Source organism: Uranotaenia lowii, chromosome 2 (genome assembly GCF_029784155.1).
Source record: "Uranotaenia lowii strain MFRU-FL chromosome 2, ASM2978415v1, whole genome shotgun sequence".
Taxonomy (NCBI): domain Eukaryota; kingdom Metazoa; phylum Arthropoda; class Insecta; order Diptera; family Culicidae; genus Uranotaenia; species Uranotaenia lowii.
Genome location: NC_073692.1, coordinates 27,943,252 through 27,963,785, shown reverse-complemented (window position 1 = coordinate 27,963,785; position 20,534 = coordinate 27,943,252). Strand labels below are relative to the sequence as shown.

Genomic DNA, 20,534 nt, shown 5'->3' with positions numbered 1-20,534 from the left:
GGTTGGTTTAATAAATGATGGAATACCCTTATATATAGCAAAAGAATGTTAAAATTATAAAATTAAGTTTAAGTTTAATTTCACTTATCAAGGTTTTTTTAAAATCGAATTTTTATTTCAAAATTTGTTAACTTTTTTCTTAGTTTGGTGATAAAACAACCAAATCACGACCCATCTGCTGTCATTCTACCCCCATTTGGTTAAGAAAACAAATTATACAAAGAACTACATTTTTTAGCCGTTCTCAGCGCCGTTTTATTAGTGAAAAAACTAACAATCATAATTTTGTTGCTGCTGATTGCTGTCATTCCTGCCAAAGTCGATTACATTCGTTCTATAATATGCTCTTGTGCTCTTTATGTTGCTTTTCCGGTCCTGTATTAATTGTTTTTATTTTACAGTTAGTATTAGTACATGGAGGACACTAATAATCGTACACTTGTTTCATCCCTTCGATTTCCCCCACGATCGTGTATTTTCGTTATTTTCAGGCAGCGGCCAACACTCGACAGTTGTGACGTGTGTTTTTGATTTTTTTAGGGTAGTGTTTTGTGTTGTGTGTGAGTTTTCTGTTTTCTTGTCGGGAAGAAGTTTGTCGCTTCCTTTTTTAAAGTTTCATAATGTGTTTTAACCTAACCTTCTGGGCATATTTGGAATAGTAGGTATTATTAATTTGTGTGTGTGTTGAATTTGTTCCAAAAAAATGAGAAACAATAGTAGTTACAGCAATCTTAGACTTTCATTCATTATTTTTACTTCCGTCCTTGTAGTTTTGTGTTTTCCACGAGTACAGAGTTGCATAGAAAAGAAAATTATATAGAATTTACTCTAGTCCCATAGATTAAGCATTATAACTTTTTTGTTGTGTCCTTCGAAAGGACTATTCTGACATGAAACTACGCAAGTCATTGCTTGTGTTGTGTCTCCTTGCGTGGCTTTGCATTATCTTTATCCTTTGTTATATAAATCGTTGCAAATTGCATTTGCACAACAGAGTTTGCTTGCTTTTGCGCTGCTTATGTTTTATCTCGTAATAAGAGTAATAGTACAGGTAAAGTCTTGTGTCTTAAAGAGTAATAAGAGTGGTATCGTTAGTTTTATAATAGCTTCTTTTCTTTCAGGGCGCTACTATTTGAAAAATTGTTCTTACAGATTGCATGCTACAACAAAAGGAATGCCCATTTTATCGTTGTCACTATTTTATACAAGAAATTTGAACCATTCGGTCGTTCGTTACTGCGAAAACCACTTTAAGCAGTTTTTTTCATTTCTGTCTGTATTTTCCAACTAGTTTAGCTACCACAATTTGTAAGTGTTTCTAATCTCTTTAAGCGGGCTTCAACACATGAGCAACATACAAAATACACGTTGCACCAACTGGTCAAATTTCTCCGCGAAACGCGAAACTATGTTTCAATCTGAAGCAATTGTCAAGAGATGAGATTTTTTTATCATGTTGAAATCAATTTTACCAACATTTGGTTTACGAACATGATGACCTCCCTTTAACGCTCGTCAACTAATAAAATGGGCGTTCAGTGTCACATCGAACGAACTGCAGAACAGATTTAAACAACAAAAAAAGTAAAGTTTGTAATTCAATGTTTAATGTCATTAAAAATGCAAAATAATCCACGCCAAGCAAAACAACTGTCGCCCTATGCTGTTATTGTTCACCTTTTTCTGCTTTTTTTTTTTAATTATCCGTGTAACAACATGCAAGTTTATTTCTGGGGTAATGCAACATTTTTTTTCTCTTTCTTCTTCTTCAATAAGTATAGTATAATATATAATTTCAACAGCGCTCAGCTTCTATTTTTTTGTGTAATTATTTTTCTTCCTACAGGTAGCGTATTCAAATGTTAAAAACGTTGTCCAGCACGGCGCATCTCAAAAAATGTTTGCTAATTTTAATATGTTCCACATTTGCTCGTTCGTGTATGAAAAAAGGTACTTGCTAAAAAAGAACAGTGCATGTGTTTTTGTATTCCACAGCTGAGAGTTAAAGACATACCCGGTTCTGGTGCTTTTAGGTGTTGTGCTGGAGTCCTGTCGTTGCCGGCGATTTGGGACTGCTGCCACCGAACGCGAGGACCAGCTCGCCCGACAGAGAAGCACCAGCGTTATTAGTAGACCGTATAACTCCATCATCTTCAGCGAACTTTGAATACGTCGGATGTTGTCGGGCGAGATTCTCCACTTGCTGCCAAAGTTCCTCCCGTCGGCTAAGTTTTTCCTTCTCGTTCTGTTGTTCTGCCGTGTATTTTCGGTGACATTCGTCGAACAGCATCTGATTCATCTCCATGAACAGCTTTATCGCGTTGTAGATAAGTCCATGGATGGTTTTGTTCCAGTGATTTTTGCTGTTGCTGTTCAGGGCCGGTAGCATAATGGGCAGAATAACCTTGGAATTTTCCGAAATCAATGACATTATGTATTCATTGTTCCAGTAATAGAGTGCTCTCTCGGCCACCTGGAAGTGTGGACTGGCCACACACTTTGCAATCTGGCGGAACAAGGGTTCCATCACTTTTTGAAATTCGGCCGGCTCGATAACATCCAGAATCTCCTCCAGTTCGTTCAGAAACATCACCTCTTTTGGACTGTGCGTTTTTGGCCAGAACTTTAGAAGGCATTTGATGACGGGCTGTGTCAGGCTGGGATCTTTTTCCAAAAATTGTACCACGCAGTAAGCCAGCTGCGGATGGTAGACGGACAAACTTTTCACCTTATGTAATGGTAGTAGAACCTTGAGCAGAAACTGCTTGTGCTCCTCCTTAAGTGGCAAAGCGAAACCGTTAATAATACTTCCAAGAATCTCCAAAAGCTCGGCTATTCCGTTATGATGTTCCGTTTCGTAGATAAACTTGTAGAAAATGTTATTGATTTGCTTGCGTATGAACGCACGAAGGCCGAGAAACTTGCCATACACCCGATGCAGCACTGTCTTCAGAAAATCACGTTCACGCGGATCTTCCGAATCGAAAAGCTCCAATAGATTCAAAATGAAACCGTGATCTATGTAGCGTTTTGCCACGCTCGGCTGGAAGTCTTGCGATTCAAGGAACCTGGAAGCAGTCGGATAGTTATGGATGAATAGTTTTACAAGAAAATACATTTGGTATTAAATTTGCTGAATAAAGTTCTACCCAATTAATAGAAATAATGCTATCGAATCCATATAATAATCAACGAGCATTTTGAAAATCAATTCTAAAATTAACAAGCAATTCCATTAATTTGAAATATTTTATCTGAATCTAATTTTCAACATGATTATCCCTTGAATTATATCCCTCAATTCGATGTTTTGTTCAAGATGCAAATTCTCTATGTTTAAGACTTTGTGTACTCTATATTTAAGAATCAGTACCATTCTTGCAATAGTCTTTCCACGTTTACCTGAGAAACAGTTCGTAAACGAACTGCAGATGTGGCCAGCTTGCTTCCAACGTCGGTTCATCTTCCTCGGGATCGAATTCAGCCCCATTGGGATTCGAAGACGGAGGCAGCGTGCGGAACAAATTGACCGCAAACATCTGGAACGCTTCCGGATAGATCGGTTCGGTTATGATCTGATGTTGTGTCCCAACGAATTCCACCATCTCCTGCAGTGCGCATCGCTTGATTTCCTTATACTTAAGGTCATTCAAGGGTTCGGAAAAGTCGAACAGAACACCACACTGGCGGATTTTTTTGATGAACAGCTCTTCTCGCTCCGACGCAAGGGTGGCATCCTTCAAGGGCGGAAGTGTCTCGATTTCGTTCGTCTTTGGAATAATGAACCGAGAACCTGCCGCGGCAACAGCAGCTGTTGTGGATGATTCGTTATTGCCATTGTTGTTGGCCCCTATGGATGGTCGTTTATCTAGGTTGTTTAGCTTGTTGTTTCCATTGTTGTTGCCCGGATTAGTTCCTCCATTGTTGCCATTCGCAGCAGCTGCCGTAGTCGTCGTATTGGTCGTCAAAAGCGGATTATTGTTGGATGTCGTCGTTACTCCCAGCGAGTTACTGTTGGCACCGTTCCCATCGTCATTCATCGTCATATTGTTGCCTTCGATGTCACGATCCCGATGATCCGGTTGCGGCATTCGTCTTCCCTATGAATGAAATTGTTTCGCTGTCTAATCGGCGAGTTTCGACTCCAGCTTATGGAAAGGACAACTACTTGTCCCACTATCACCAAAACAGGCACCCTCCCTCTTGATGGACAACTTTCTTCTATTATATCTGTACACGCCTCACCCTCTTCAGCTCCCCTCCAGGTTACCCGAGGGTTTCCTTTACCACACAAAATTGAAACCCGAAAAAGAATTCCGAATACGTGTAGTTGCGCATTCGAGAAGTGAAAACAATTATTGTCACAGTGACCAGCAGTACCAGACGGACATTCGGAATATACGTAGCACGGACAAATAACGCGTTAAATCGGGTTTTTTTTAAAGTAATTTGCACTCTTCAAAGTTTTTTCATTAACGCAAACGACGACAGGTCGCGAAAGCAAAACACTCCCAGTTTGACAGATCGAAAGAGTTTGCGTTAGCGTTAGCGACGCCAGTGAAAGCAGATTTTTCGAAACTTGAATTTTAAGTTTTTTAATGAAACCAAAATCTAACGTGTTTTTTTTGAACCGTTTCGTTCCGAAAAAGATGAATTCTCAATCTAAGAAATTAAAAAGCTTTTTAAGCCTTAAATATTTTTAGATTATTGGCTGTTAGTTTACACATACAGGCCAAGTGTTTTCTTCTTTTGTTTCAGGTAATTTTACAATTGAAAAAATACGGCATCACTGTTATAGGAAATCCGTTAGCGCAGAGTTGCCAGAAAAGTGTGTCGAAAACTGTTAGCAAGGTGTGTACATACAGGAGGTGCTACCGAATATCGAATTCCCGATTCAACCATTTTGGCTATTCAGGCTATGCAACTATGCGGAACTCATGAAGTTTGTTTACAACAAACCACAGAAATGCTCAGATTATTTAGTCTTATGTTTGTAAACAAACTCATTGAGAGCCCTGCTCACTTCTCGCCCAAGGTTCTTAGATACACTAGGTTTTCCGACTTTCACAGTAAGTAGGCGAGAAGTGAGCGGGGCTCTCAATGAGTTTGTTTATTTTTTGCTCAGCTTTTCTGTGGTTTGTTGGTAAACAAACTTCATGAGTTCTGTATAGTTGTAAGCCTACATAGCCAAAATGGCTGAATCGGGAATTCGTTATTCGGGAACACCTCCTGAATATATACCCACCTTGTTCTCGCCTATTCACATGTGAAAGTCGGAGAACCTCGTGTATACAAATACCTTGACTGTTAGGACCCTTAGTACCAAGGTGTGTATATATATATATAGGACCAAGGTTATTAGAACACATACATACACACTTTGGCTAGGATTAGCGATGATGCATTCTCCATTGAAAAAAGGAAAGTGCCAGCCGGCTTGGTAGTCTTCAGCAAACTTTGGAAAATCTTCATGTTTTCTGATAAGATTAATTGTCATTAAGAACCATTACCAATGCAAAAATAAATAATAATCTTTAAATTTTCAAGTAACTGTTATAAGTTCTGAATAAATCTGTACTTATGGCAACCATAATTTCTATTCTCCGATTCTCCGTGCGGTTTTCTCTCTGATGGTTGGATTATGCTCTCGCTCGTGTCCGTGCTTCAGTGAGTCCGTGTCTCGAATCGACTCTCTCTCACGTCTCCCAAACCAACGACGAGTGGGTATTTGGCTTGGTATTCGCGGTTTTCGACTCGCTCGCTGGATGTGGTTCTCCCGGATGATGCGGGAAATAAAATTTTGTTGGTGCAAATTAAAGTATCTGGAAATTTGGATACAAGTTTGAAAGAAAAGCATAGTGAAAATGATGTTCTAAGCTGAAAGTGTGCTGGTTTGCGGTTTTAGCTTTAGTGTTGTGTCAAAACCAAAATAAATAGTTAACGTGGATAACAATATGCGAGTGACGCCATTCGCCATCAGATTCAAATAATCGTTGAGTTTTTTTTGTCTCTCTCTGTAGTGTTCCCTCTCATTGCCTTGGAAACGGTAAAAAATGTATTTTTTGAAGCGTTTGTTCGACTTTGACTGCAGAGGGGCCAGGTGTCCTGATAAATCAGGATTTGTCCTGATTTTCGAAAGACCGTCCTGAACAAGGTTTTTAGAAACACAAGGTTCTCCGACTTTCACAGTAAGTAGGTGAGGAGTGAGCGGGCGCTACACTGAAAATCGAAAATACCCAAACTTGAGAACTGCCACCCGCCAAACTCGAGTTCTAGATTGACAACTTAAGTTTGTGAAAAAATCACAGCCTTCGCCAATACGCCAAACTTGTCCTTCAAGTGGAGAACTGTTTTTTGGGGGATTTTTGTTGTAAGCGCATCTGATTCTGTTACCTCCATCGTGGCAGATTTTGGTTTGGGGGGGGGGGGGGGGGGGTAAGTTCAAAGCGAAGAACTGTTTTTTTTGGGGGATAACTTTTATTCCCGCTTCATTCGCAGAAAGTCTCGCATATACAATGATGTAGCTGCCTCTCTCAACAACTCTCCGGTGGTCGGGCGGTTAGCATCCTGAGAAGGTAATCGGAGAGCCATTGCAGGTATGGGTGTGATTCCCGTACCTGCAGTATTTTTTTTTTTTTTATTTCCATTTTATTGCGGTATCAGATTTTGGGGGATGAGTTCTCCTTTAAGAGCTGAACTTTGGGTTATGCCTCCAATAGCCAAACCTGTAGGGAGGGAGTTTCATTCGGGTTGGCGGGGAAAGTTCTCAAGTTTGGTTATTTTCGAAGTTCAGTGTATATGAGTTTGTTTACAAACATAAGAGTATTCACGCTCCTTTTTTTAAACTCATAATGTTTTGGTTCAAAACAGTACCTCAGTGGCAGCCCTCAACTTTGAGTTCGACTGGGCAATCGCAAAACTAAGTTCTGATAGGCATACCCAATACTAAGCTCGGCAGCCGAACTTAAATTTATCCTTGTTTATGCAGCAGTTACTTTTAAGTTTTGCAATTTCGTAATTTGTCATTTCTATTATTTTTGTTTTTTGTCATATTTATCTTTTTTGCCTATTTTTGGGGTATCGTGGGCCACCGTGAATATCTCGGATGTGTGTTGAGATAAAAATCTCAATCCAACTGTCATCGCCGTCGCTTTGCGTAAGTATATTTTTCATTATGTTGTTGACTTAAATACGCATCTTAAGCCAAGCTTAAAAAAATTACATACATAATTAAACAAGCACCCGCTAATTGCATCGATGGGGAACCTAAAGTTCATAACGATAATTTCTTTCACGTGAAAAAGGAATTTTTGATGAAATATCAATAAATAGCAATAAACGCAAACATGCAAATCATAGCTGGTAGGGAATCGTGGGACACATTTTGTGGAGTATCTTGGGCTACCTATATTCCCAGCCAACATGAAATCGTAAAAGAAATCATCGTCGAACTCGTATATAGATGCTACTGAAATCGGAATCGTAAATATGTACACTTACCATTTGACCATATCGTTTATTCATCGTAGAAGAGGCAACTTCCCAATTAAATACGACTTAGTTACGATATGTTGGATGAAGTCGTATTTAGTTCCGCCGATGTCAAATGAAATCTTATAACGATCGCATAAGATTTCTTAAGAAGCATTTTATTGGTACACAAATTACTTTCGAATCGAAATCGTAAATGACTTCGAATAAATTCGTAAAGAATACTACGTAAGCAAGCACGTTGTATGTTTACTAGAATGTCACATTAGTAGGCAAATTAACACCGTGTCTTTCAGATATAGCTACAAATATTATAACAAGTATAATTATAATCGTATAATCGGTCACTTTACCCACGATATAAATATATTTAATGCGATCAAATCAGATTCGTATTAACAGATACTTAGCGTTCGTCCACATCTCATCATGATATGAAAACTTCATCGTGATAAATCGTGTTCAGTGGATGTGCAATTTTGCGATCGTGCTTGCAATTTTGTATCAGCATTTGAATTTTGTGAAAGTTGACGACTAAAGCAAACAAGCAAACGGATGAAAAAAGATAATAAAGGTAAGTTTTGGAAAAACAACGGTGGACAGAAACCTCACTAACATTTTCCTTTCAAAAATAACAGGATTACTCTCCCCTACTAGGCTCAGATAAAAAAAACCCGCCGGATAATTACCCGGCGATTTGCATGTGCATATTGCGAGTATCAAGGAATGTTCACGGACAGAATTGTAGCCCGGCAATTTCTGCTGTAAACCCGGAAGAAAGAGGCGTCAAAGATCCTGAGGGAGGCATGGAGGCGGTGGAAGTTAGGAAAGTAGCGAGCGGGACAATGCCCGGTTGCGGTACCCACGAAAATATATGTAGTGCATTTCAATGTTAGTTGTAATAAAAATCAGTTAAAATCATCAATTAATTTTATTTCTTCCTAGCGTCGTACTTCAATCACAATATTACACATAACATGCTACATAAAATGGTCCGCAAAATCGTTTTATGATACAAATCGTACATGAGTACATCCCAACTCACATAAAATATCGTTTAAAGAGTCCATCAAATGTCAAATTGCATCATATCGTACAAGCTTACAACACACATCTTATAACATGTGACTTAAGTTGTCAATCGATGTTAAAATCTCTGAACATCGTATTAGACTGCAACACATCTCGCATAAAAGGTGACATAAATCGACATTCCATCGTCAGATTGCTTCGAGTCATACAAGAATACAAAACATCTCGCATAAAGGGTGACTTAAATCGCCAATTTATCATCATATCGCTTCAAGTCGTAAAAGGGTAAAACACACATCGCATAAAGTGTGGATGGAACTGTCAATCCTCCCATCATCGTAAATGCGCATGAATCGAATCCTTTAATGTAACGACGCCAATGCGACATAAAGTACCAAAGTATTTCTAACATCGTGAATGACATCACATATGATGTTGTCGATGCCGTAAACCAGAAAATAACGAAAACATGTACGTATATTGCCTCCACTTTTGGTAGGTATATGCTTTTTTCTAACGTCATGTACGATGATTTGTGTCGACATAGACGTACGTATATCTTTTGAAATACCTACCAAATTGTTGGCTGGGTTGTTATGTTTACATATACATTCAGAACTTAAAATACGTTTTTCTCATCTGTAAAGTAATGCTGTAATGCAGTGGTCGGGGAACCGGGGTAAATTACCCCAAATGGAGTAAAAGTGAAATTCTTGGGGGTAACAGTGAATATTTTGTGAGTGAAAAGTGTATGTTTTCATTTTGCAATTTTATGATTTTTTTGGTTTTATTTCGAAAGTAAAGGATTATTTAAGCGGCATATGGAAAAGTGAATATTTCCCCCTGAGGCATTCAAATAACACGCTTTGAGAGCTCGCTTAGTGTTAACGGATACGTTTTTTTTTGCTCTTCGTCATGGGGTAATACCAACTTAAACAAAAATGTTTTGGGGTAATGATCCAAAAAGTTCCCCGACCCCTGCTGTAATGTTTATGCTAAATGAAGAGTTATGAAAAATATTTTGTCCATTCTATATAAGGAATTTTGCCGAAAAGCTCGCGTGCCGCTCGAGCATACACAACTCTCTTTTTAATTTCCTCATCTAAAATTACTTAAAAATAACGGATTGAATTATGAAATTATAGTTTTGGGTCAACTTATAAACTTTGCATGTTATTTGGTCAATTTGGATTTGGTGGCCCACGAATCCCCACCACCATTTTTCAAAATACAAAAAATATTGCTTTTTTTAAAACAGTTCTGATCATAAAACATCTTACAGAAAAAATCCCAGGGTTAAAACTAGATCAGATATGCCAGGTGATTTTATAAAAATTAGGACACAGCGAAGAAAAAAATTAGGATTTTTCAGGATACCACTGAATTTATAGAAATAATGTGCACTTCTTGGCTGGACATTGGACATAATCTAAATATTATCTAACCCAAAAATTGTTATCAGTCAAATTTGTTAAACTATTGTTTTACAGGTTTGTTTGATATTTTCATCATTTAACTACAAATTCAATTATAATTTAGAATTTTTTTTTTTTTGGAAATCAGGACAATTCAGTAAATTTTGAAGACCATTTAAAAAAAATCAGAAAAGCTCAAGAGTTTTTAAATAATCGTTCTACGTCATAAGAGTATGGGTCGAGAGGAAAACTTACATTAGACAGAAAAAATGGGCTGATAGGACAGCATTTTGGAATTCAAGACTGGAAGAATCTTGCATCATTTTGCGGATATGCTACTTTGGGATTGAGTAGTTAAGCAAACTTCCTATGCAATATTCGGACCTGAAATAAAACGCAATTTCGGTTGCCTTTTTGTGCCAATGTGCATGTATATTGAACACTTTTCTTCAACGAATTTGTTACTTACTATATTGTAGTCGCTTTGCTTGACAATAAAACAACATTTTAGACAGATCAAATCTGTTAAGTTAGTTACCTACATATATCCTATACACTTATTAAAAAAGCAGTGCCCGTGCTACTACTCTACATATATTTATGCTTATCGGTTTATCTGACTAACGCCGAACCACTAAAGATTCTTAGAAGGGTTCCTCTAGCTTAGACTTAATGGCGTTGCCGAAGGCCGTTGCACCCTCTTCGTTCTCCTCGTATCCGGGCAGCGACTGGCAGCGTTCGTACCAGGCTTTCACGTTGGCCAGCTCGCTAAAATCGACTCCGATTTTCTGAAAACGTGGAAAGATATGAATATTAAAATTTATTAAGAAATCTCATCTGGATTGGGGAAGTACTAACCTCCATAGTAGAAACGGTGGCCAAGAGGCACAAATCCGCTACGGTGCAGTCGTCTCCCGCGGCCCAATCCTGTCCCTCGAGGTAGGTATTGAGCGTTCCCAGCGCTTCGAGAATGCTATCCTTCCTCTCCTGAGGAATGTTGGTGGCACCCTGTCGCATGACGGGCATAACGGCAGCGTAGGCACGTGCAAACAGGACCGTGGCATCGAAGTACAGCCTCTGGTTCACAATACCTCTCTTGCGGGGGTCCGATGGGTACAGCGGGCTGTCCGGCTTGAATTGGTCCACCAAGTACGTGGCAATGGCCTTGGATTCCCAGAGGACGTAGTCATCATCTACCAGCGTGGGAACCGTGTGTTGTGGGTTGATTTTCAGAAACTCCTCCTGCATGTGCTCGCCGGCAAACAGGTTGAGGATTTTGACCTATTTAGGTGCGAGGGGGCGTGGGAAAAAATACCACAGAGTTAGTAGGTACCATTAGATATTGTTGCCTGACTGATAATGACGTGTAAAACACCTCGTGCAACCATTTGTCTTAATTGTTTCCCATATCTCTCTCGTGACATCAGTCGAAAGAGTGAAAAATCAATTTTTCCTGGAAACGAACCCGCACTCCACGTGTTGAGGTTTGTGATTGAATAATTCATTGCGTGAGTGCCACTTTTTAACCCGCGCTCTACTCGGTTATGTTGTTTTATTAGAGTATTTATTGATCCATTCCGGCCAATAGCCACGAGGGACAAACAACAGTCACAAATGAAGGACAATGGCACGAAACCAGCTCCTGCCAGTTGGTCATTAAAGGTGCTGGTTGAGCGTCTTCGCTTGGCTTGTGAGGGCGTTTATAAAAAATAATTATAATTATCACGGAATACCTCTGTTGGGACAAAATCCTTAATTTCAAATTTGAAATATGTATCAATATTGAAATGTTTAATATTAACATCAGAAATTTAATGATTGGAACCCGTTGACTGTGTCACGTTAGCTGAACAATCGTTTCGGATGGTTCCACGCAAGCTTATCACAATCAACATCATATCTACATAATTGAAAAGGTCAAATTTGCAGTTCCTTATACCAAATGTCTGGTTGTTATATCGAAAATCTATGGAGATCGATCATTTTTATTCCTTATGTTACACCCGAATCGCAGTTCTAGTTCTATAACTTGATGATTATTTAAAATATGTTATTTGAATTCCTAATCTGAATTTTGAATTTGAATTCTGAATTTGAATTCTGTATTCTGAATATGAGTTCCGATTCTAAACTCTGGATCTGTATTCTTGATATTGTTGTCAACTCTGAGCTTCACATAGTAAACCCTGGATTCCGAATCTAAACACTGAATCACTATTTTGAAATTGATTACTTCATCTGAAGTCTGAAACTGCATCAAGATTTTAATTTCGGAATCGAAACTCTGATTAAAATTAATCTGAGTTCTTAATTTGAATTTATCCTAATTCAGAGTTTGAATTCTGTATCCTGAATCGTGATTCCGAATGTGAATTTTGAAAATTAATTCAAAATCAAATCGAAATTCTGAATCTAATTTCTGGATCTTAATCCGAAATCTGCAAATGAACTCGTCTTAGAAATTCTGAATCTGAATTTTTAATCCGAATCTGAAATCTATTTTTCTGAAATTATTTGAATTTTAAATGTTGATATTGAAGTTCGATTTATGCGTTTGAGATTTGATTCTGAATTTTGAGACCATGAATCTGAATTCCGAATTCTAATCATGAGTAAAACACTTAGAAATTTCGAACTCGTAAATCTAAATTTTCGGGTTCCAATTACAAGCCTCCTTTGTATTTCAAGAACAATCTAAATTCTGAATTCCGAAATCTGTTTTCTGAATTTGAATTTTGATTCTACCGATATTTTTCGTACCCAATTGACCAACCCAGTCAATCATCTCAAATGAAATTAAACTCAAATACTAATTATTACAGTGGCAATGAACTATTCAAATCCACTTAGGCGACTTCAACGCAAAGATTTGCTCCTATGATCAGGACTAGAGATGTTCCGAATAGTGGTATTCGGTGAACGGCCGAATACCGGATATTGACCTTTTCAACTATTCGGCCAAACGAATATTCGGTCGAATATTCTATAGAGTTTTCAATGAAAAAAAAACTTAAGCGTTTATTTCAATGCTTTCTATTTCTTCCATTTGGTGCCCCTCATGGTTTTTAGTCGATTACTTTCAATCAGATGATATTATCGAATGATGTATTACAAGATATTTTTTAAGTAGGGATCTTTCTGATTTTTCACTGATCGATTGATCGCTACTAGGGCGTTTATCACCAAATAGATTTCGTTCCTGTGATTTCTGGGACAAAACAGGTCGAAGCAGGTGCCAAGCTTTTTGAAATTGCTTCTCTGATATTGAATTAGATGAAGGTCGAATTTGAGTAAGATATCTTCAAAATAATTGTTGAAAAGATAGATGATCTTTAACCTTAAGCATACCATACTTTCAACCACACGTATCCAAACGGTAAGGCATTCAGGACGATTTTTGAAAAAAAATTAAAGAAGGACATAATTTATGTATATTTTAAAATTTTAGAAAATCGTTATTGAACACAAAATCTAAAAATTTTTAAATAGGAATTTGAGTTTTTTATTTCATTAAGCAAATAATCTGAATAAACTTAAGCAAAACTCGGGAAGTTTTAAACAATATCTGGACATCCCGGCCAGATTTGACTTATCTGGGTTCTATACTGGATTTATGGCCAAGCCTGAATATATCCAGAAAATCTGGAATAAACTATTATCAAAATATAAAAGGATAACGTTCAGCATTCTCCTGTATGATCTACAGGAAAGATACGCGGATACACCTTAGATGTTTTGCTGAAACCATAAGTTTTTAATGATTGTGTAGCTTTTACAACATTACTTTTGGATAGTTTTTTTTATAAATGATTACAAATTATTTGAAAAATGTACAAGTCTGTAGTAGAGCTCAACTATTCGGTGAGACGAATATTCGGTATACATCTCTAATCAGAACTTTGAGCGCATCATAGGGCGCCATGGTCTAGGATACACGTGTTGTTAAAGAATTTGGAGACCACAGATCTTGAAAATGTTTTTGCATGGCAAAATTTTCAAAATGTTCTAAAAGTGACAAAATTTCTACCACTTTTTCCCAACACCAGTGAACTTGTCTAAGAACTTAATTTTTGGGCTGATTAGCATTCTCTTCAGCCAGAAACGAGAGCTGATTAAGCTTCTATGAAACCTTTTTAAGGGAATTCTGGTTGCTTGGGTAAGGTAAGGTAAGGTTGCACTTAAGATTTAACATACATATGTGTGTGCTCATGGAAGGCTCAACCAGTGTTCACCTCTCACTTATCAATAGTGGTAGTGTATCTGGAAGCATATAATAAAAGAAATAACGCGGGGTAATGCTACAGGGTCCGGCAATTGAAGTGCTACATTGGAACTAACAAATAATTTGATCAAAACAAAAACTTTTTCTTTCAAATTTAATACGATTTACATCAAAACAGATCATATTTTCAAAATCCATTGGCGCCTTTCGATTTTTTTGGTCCTTGAGCTTAACCACTCGCTGCAGAAGCTCAAGGCACATTTTCTAAAAAGACCGCAGGTGGTTTTTGTTGTATTTTATCCCAGGACTCAACTAGATGGCGCTTCAGAACTTCCAACCCGTCATGTTTTGTGGAGTAGACTTCGGCCTTCTGTATACGCTAGACAGCCAAGTCCACGGGGTTCAGGTCAGGCGAACTTCCCGACCACTCCGTACTTGAAATTAACCCTAAAAAAAATTCCACACAAAAATTGGGACCTCTTTCCTTGATAAGCCAATGTGAAGTTCTGCTGAAAAACCACCAACCAAAACCAAAATTGGGAAGTGTCCACAGTTCGAGTACATGCCGTAGAACTATTTTCGATACGTAAATTGATTGATCTACACCTCTTCAGGGTGTTCGGTTGATCTTCACCAGGAAAGTACGGCCGATTTCGACCCAGACCTTTAATAAGACAGATTTCTGTCGTCTTGTGGCCTTTAATACGTTTGCATAGGTTCATGATCTTTCTGGCAACCAAAATCTGTAGTTCTGTTTTTTCACAAACTGCTGAACGGCGATGAATTCATCGGCAGAAAACACGATATTCTCCAAATTTTTCATGCGCGGACCGCGTAAGCTGCGCCTTCGCCCTTTCTACCGGCTCTTGCTTCTGTTCAAACGAGAGGTCTTGAAATCTTAGGATCTTGTAAGGCTGGGCCTAAAGATCATCTTCCAAGATCTGACAGCGATTTTGACCCGGTGTATTAAAATCTATCGCCAATTTAGTGTTAGTACGCCAAGAAAATCTCTCAGGGTGCATCTAGATGATCTTCACCATGGTAGGTGTCGCCACTGTAGCTTGACGATCCCCACCATACTAAACTTGGGTACTTCTGATCTACAGGTATCTTCAAAGTGCGAGCCAAAATAAAAAAAATACATACACTCATTGGAAAACTCACGAATTATTTCTTTCTACCGTTTCACAGCCTGGAACTAGGCAGTCAAAGCATTACGTTAAGGTTCGAGGACTATTTAAAAAATAAAAACACTTGATTACAAAATTAACAAAACTATCCTCTGACATCTTAGACATAATGTTAACAAGGTGACCAGGTGTCATCTAACTTGGTTTTCTATACTTCGTAATAATCACTCCTAAAGTTTTGTAGCAGTTCAATTGCCGGACCCTGTACAAAAGATCCCCCAATTGGTCGCAGTGGTCTCTCTTCAAAAGAAAAAAAACCAAAATTCATGTTTTGTCAAATTTTCAATTTTCTGAAATACATATAAATGTTTATATGCAATCATTTCTTGCATAAACATTATTTAATTCAAATTAAAAATAATTTGGAGAAGGAGTCGATCAGGAACATAATCAAAATCACATAAGGTACACCGGGGCAAGTGCAAACTCGGGGCAAGTGCAAACGTTCAACTTTTCTCTGTTACAAAAAAAGTAAAAATTATTTCTTCTTCTATAAATTGTTGTTTAGACCCAAACAAACAATCTGACATAGATAAACTAAACTTTCTTTAAATTTTTCACTTAAAACACGGCACTGTTTGATCACACACGAATTCAGGTACGTACTAGACATGAACAGTGTGTTTTTGTTTTGCATATTTTGCCTACAAAAAAGGGCATTCAAATCCGAATTTTCGTTAAAAGGTGAGTGTTTGAGACCGATATTCAAGTGAAAGCAGAAAATTTATAATAAATTTTCAGTACACCCCGAAAGTTGTGAAAATAATATTCGCTCTTGTTAACCTTGTTGCGGGGCAAGTGCAAACGACACTACCGGGGTAAGTGCAAACGCACGTTTAAGCCATGTAACATCAGCCATTTCAGAAAATTCATCACCAAAATGGTTCAGCATTATATTAAAATGGTCAGAAGGGGTATCCAAAGTGTTGTATCTGAAGCGGATGTTCATAGTTCCGTAATGCATTAGTAAATGAAGGTTGCTGCTTAAAACAACAGTCACCAAAAATGAAGTTCCAAAAAGTTATCAATATTGCAAGAAAACGGCAAATATATTAATGAAAGTTGATAAAACGTACCGGAACATGTATTCAATTCATTTTAGGACCGATACATTGACTTATCTGTGAATTAGTTTGGAAAAAGTAGTGCGTTTGCACTTGCCCCCATAAACGGGGTAAGTGCAAATTTTGAAATTTTTTCACAAAAGCACCGTTACTTTTTACCAACATTTTTTTATTTTTCACTTTCAACGGGAATTTGTTGAGAACTATTTTAGTGATCAAACGAACGATAATTGATAATTTTTGAACATATACATATTTTTTTAGGACATGTGAAAGTTGAACTATGGTGAAAACCGTTTGCACTTGCCCCGGTGTACCTTAATTGAATTGCAAATCGCTCATGATAACGTTATTACTGATTAAACTACGTGAAAGTTGCCCACTAATCATTTTTAAAAATTGTTTTTGTATTGTAATCCGATAATGTTTGTGTCGACTTTCTGACTGCAGGGCTAGAAGTTGGTCACTTTTTAGTAACTTTGTCACTTTTTTCAGACTGGTCACTCAAAAGTTACTTTTTTTGAAATTTGGTCCCTAAAGTCACTATTTTGTATATAATTTTCTTACAACTGAGCTTATTTTTTTAAACTTTTTCTATTCATTAAAAACATTATATTGTTTCCCGACAAGTGGTATGTACTCATTAGTTTATTATTAGGTTATTCGTTTATTATTTATTTGACGGGGTCGTTTTCTTTCCTTTCGAGTCCTGTGGGAATTCACACGACCTAAATTGAGAGAATGGCTCAGATTCAGTAAGGAAGATTATTGTTTTGTTTTGCTTTGATATATCCCTTACACTTAATCATTATATGGATGACAATTGGAATTTAAACAAAAATAGTTTTTCGCCTAAACATATTTAGTCTTTTGTTTATTTGTAACACTTTACCAACGTTTTGGCATTCGTGTCAAGGAAACATATTTCCTAAAGTGATACTATTACAATATGTTTAACCAAGATTTGAAGTGTTATGGCTTTTAAAGCTTGAATTTGTTAAAAGTAATTCTCAACTTAATTTAAAACAAATCAATCAAAATCTGTACAGTGCACTAAACCACATGGCAGGAAACATTCCATGCTTTCAATGCTTTTTGTTGTATTAAATGGAAGGTAAACTTATGAAAAGTGACTCAATTGAATCGAAAATATCAGATATTTCATTTCTAAGTTCCCTTATTTCTAGAAATGTTCGAATCATTTGAAAGATTGGTAGATATACATAGATTAAAAACCCTTTTTGAAGTTTTCGATAACTTTCAGTAATTTTCGTACCTTTTTAGAGGTTTACTGATATATTTTCTACAATTTTCCAATAGGTGTATCTTGAATGGATACAATATTTCAGAGGTGTTTCTTGGATCTGTTAATTTTTTAAAAGAAATTGTCGTGTTAAATCATTTATGAATATTTTTTTTTAAATTCCTTCCTTTTTGAATATCATTTTTTTCTAGTAAATCTTTCTAATGATTGATATGTGAATCATGCAATCAAGTCTGCAGTGAATCTCTTAGGAAATGTTCCATTTTTGTAAGTAAATTCTCTTTGAGTTAGTTTTAAATTTGAAACATTATATTCTACCTTGAAGATTAGCCTCGTAAAATTATTTAGCCTCTTTTGTGTTATTATTCACTTAAGTCAATTTTTTCGCTAAGCTTCTTTTAGTCATTGTCAATCTTCTGTCAACATTTTGTCCTTTATCTTTTTTTAAACCTCTATCATTGTTTTTTCACTTTTTCATGAGGACCTCCAAATTTTTAATTTCATGACTCTTTCATGAAATGAAATTTCTATAAATGTAAATCTTAACTTAATTTCAAGTAAATTCTTTTAACTTTTCGTTAAACATGTGCTGGTTTTTTATTTGCATTTCTCTCACATATAACAAATTTGCTGAAAATTTTGGTTTCTGTAAATTTATTTCGGATTGTTAACTTTTTTCAAAATAATTTTAGACTTTTTCAACTGTTTTAGTGACATTGAAAAAATGCTGATGGTGTATTATACACTATAGAATGAATTTTCAAAATTTGTGGGTTTTAAAAAAAAAAATGGATAAACTCGAAGTTCCTGTCGGGCTTAGTTGTCCTAGTTTTACAGTACGATCTTTTGGTTCCCTCCCATTGTTTCTTTAGAACTTTAGGATTCTGCGAACACTATTCTTAAACTATCTAAGCTCATTTAAAATGTTCCTCTTTTGTCCAACATATTGCTTTTCTACATGTGAGGCCAAGAGCCTTCCAAAAAACGTTTTTCAATTAACAGAATTGTCTTTAAAGCGTTTTGATTTAGCTTTTAATGTCATTTTTTAGTTAGTTTTCGTCTTGATCTGGTCATTAATTTTACCCTAATTTCACTTCAAAGTAACTATTTTGCCCTACTTTTTTACCGCATGGTTGCTTCTAGCCCTGCTGACTGCAACTTATGAACTATTAACTTCTAGGAATAAATTGAAAATTGAAGAAAACTTAGCTGCGTGCTTCCATTTTTCTGTGAAAATTCTTTCGGGAAATCGACCGTTTTGAAGATAACAAGTTTCTGGCCCTGGACATCCAATTGACTACTTTTTTCTTTCAAAAGCACGTTACATTTAATTTCATATGAAAAAGGAAAATAACAATTAATAATTTTGACACGAGACAAAAAATTTTCACGTCCTTCCAATCCAACGCCTGCTTCACTCCCAAACAATTTAATTGCATTGTTTTTCATAAAAAAATATCCGCTCAAAAAAGAATTGGGTTCAGTATCTGAATTCTGTATTCTCAACTTCGAAACTGAATTCGCCGTTGTAAAAAAAATAATATCTTCAACGAAATCTACCCTACGGTTTTCCGATGAACGACAAACTCAATGAGAATATAGAAACTCAATTAAAAACCGATTAACAGTGGTTCGATCTCTCTTTCGATCCAACCAGTCAGTCGAGCAGCTAATTAGTGCGCGTACTTTCAATTTGGGAACCTAACGAGAAGATCCTACAAGCTTAGAAAGCTGTTAAATCTGAATGCGAATGTTTAATTTGAAATCTAAAAACTGAATGTGAGTTCAGAATCTATGTTCGAAATAAATTAACTAAATCCGGTTTCGAAATTGAATTTTTCATTCAGAACCAGAATTCAGAATTCAGGCAGGATACAGAATTTTAAATCTGAATTTGAGAATTCTGAATATCACGTTGAAATGTTTTTATATAATTTTTTAAAATTCGAATTCAAACTCACAAATTTGTGATAAATTTTAGGAAGCCCTTCAGATAAATTAATCAATTTCACTTAAAAGCCCCCCCTTACAATTCTTGATTACAGTATGATCACCAAATCAACCGAACAACACGTTAGAAAAGTTCATATTTAATTCCAGTAATTTGCTTAATTTCACTGTGTAGTATGACGGTGCAGTTTCGTTGGTCACTTCCTATTTATCTTCAAATATCACAACTTCGCACCCACCCCTTGATATACTCACCTCAGCATCCAGCTCAAGGTTGCGGATCACGAGCAGGGCGGCGCGGGAGGGCGGCGAAATGGGAAAATGATACAGCACTAGTGAAGACATTTTACTCTTTTTTTTCCAAACTACACCAACCGATGATCGAATTAGGGTAATAGATTTCCTCTGCTAAGGTACCTACTACTAGGTAAGATGAATGAACACTTGCTTGCTAACCGGCCAAAGACCAAATTCGAAATAGTGAGTTTTCCCAAGGTGGCAGGTGATTTTGTTCGTTTCTCCTCGATTGTTGGCGCGCGGGCACCACCAATCCAGACAAGGGAGGTGTTTGCTGAATGGCTGCGTGTCCAAATGCTGGCTGGGTGACCGGTAGCTACATAGAGATGAGTATAGTTAGGTTACTGTTGAAGAAGTATTACGACGCAGATTGTTCATCATCATCATCATCATCATCAATGGTGGTGACGTCGTCGTTTGATTTTTTTATATTTGTTGAAATATTTGGAGCCTCGGCCTTCTTAAGGTAAACTATGTCGCTACGTACTCGCATCGAAAACCGGAAATGGGTTATTGTTTTGTTTGGATGCCTGCTGCTTCCTCTTCTGAAATGGTTAAATAATGACTCCTAAAACAATTCATGCATTGACATTGTTTCAAGAAAGCAAA

The 20,534-nt window shown here is 36.9% G+C and overlaps 2 protein-coding genes across 3 annotated transcripts; both read right to left on the bottom strand.

The window, feature by feature from the left end:
* Window positions 1–226: 226 nt before the first annotated feature.
* On the bottom strand, window positions 227–4,513 carry LOC129748757 (serine/threonine-protein phosphatase 2A 56 kDa regulatory subunit gamma isoform-like). 2 transcript variants are annotated; one of them, XM_055743496.1, is made up of 3 exons: window positions 3,403–4,513; window positions 2,015–3,068; window positions 227–1,957 (listed from the first exon to the last, which is right to left on the bottom strand). In XM_055743496.1, exons 1-2 carry the CDS (start codon window positions 4,089–4,091, stop codon window positions 2,030–2,032), a joined length of 1,728 nt encoding a protein of 575 aa, XP_055599471.1. In that variant the 5' UTR covers window positions 4,092–4,513; the 3' UTR covers window positions 227–1,957; window positions 2,015–2,029. The 2 variants fall into 2 exon arrangements, with proteins under 2 accessions (XP_055599471.1, XP_055599470.1); XM_055743495.1 differs by having other exon boundaries at window positions 227–3,068.
* Window positions 4,514–10,348: 5,835 nt separating this feature from the next.
* Window positions 10,349–20,216, bottom strand: LOC129748768 (glutathione S-transferase D7-like). The gene is made up of 3 exons (XM_055743509.1): window positions 19,884–20,216; window positions 10,797–11,219; window positions 10,349–10,726 (listed from the first exon to the last, which is right to left on the bottom strand). The coding sequence occupies exons 1-3, from the start codon at window positions 19,971–19,973 to the stop codon at window positions 10,583–10,585; spliced, it is 657 nt and encodes a 218-aa protein (XP_055599484.1). The 5' UTR covers window positions 19,974–20,216; the 3' UTR covers window positions 10,349–10,582.
* Window positions 20,217–20,534: the final 318 nt, after the last annotated feature.

Bases quoted from the DNA above. Each gene is read 5' to 3' on its own strand.
- LOC129748757 (XM_055743495.1), bottom strand. From the start codon at position 4,091: ATGCCGCAACCGGATCATCGGGATCGTGACATCGAAGGCAACAATATG. The intron at 3,069-3,402 runs GTAAACGTGGAA...GACTGCTTCCAG, and splicing joins GTTTACGAACTGTTTCTCAG to GTTCCTTGAATCGCAAGACT.
- LOC129748768 (XM_055743509.1), bottom strand. From the start codon at position 19,973: ATGTCTTCACTAGTGCTGTATCATTTTCCCATTTCGCCGCCCTCCCGC. The intron at 11,220-19,883 runs GTGAGTATATCA...GCACCTAAATAG, and splicing joins ACCTTGAGCTGGATGCTGAG to GTCAAAATCCTCAACCTGTT. The intron at 10,727-10,796 runs GTTAGTACTTCC...CCACGTTTTCAG, and splicing joins CCACCGTTTCTACTATGGAG to AAAATCGGAGTCGATTTTAG.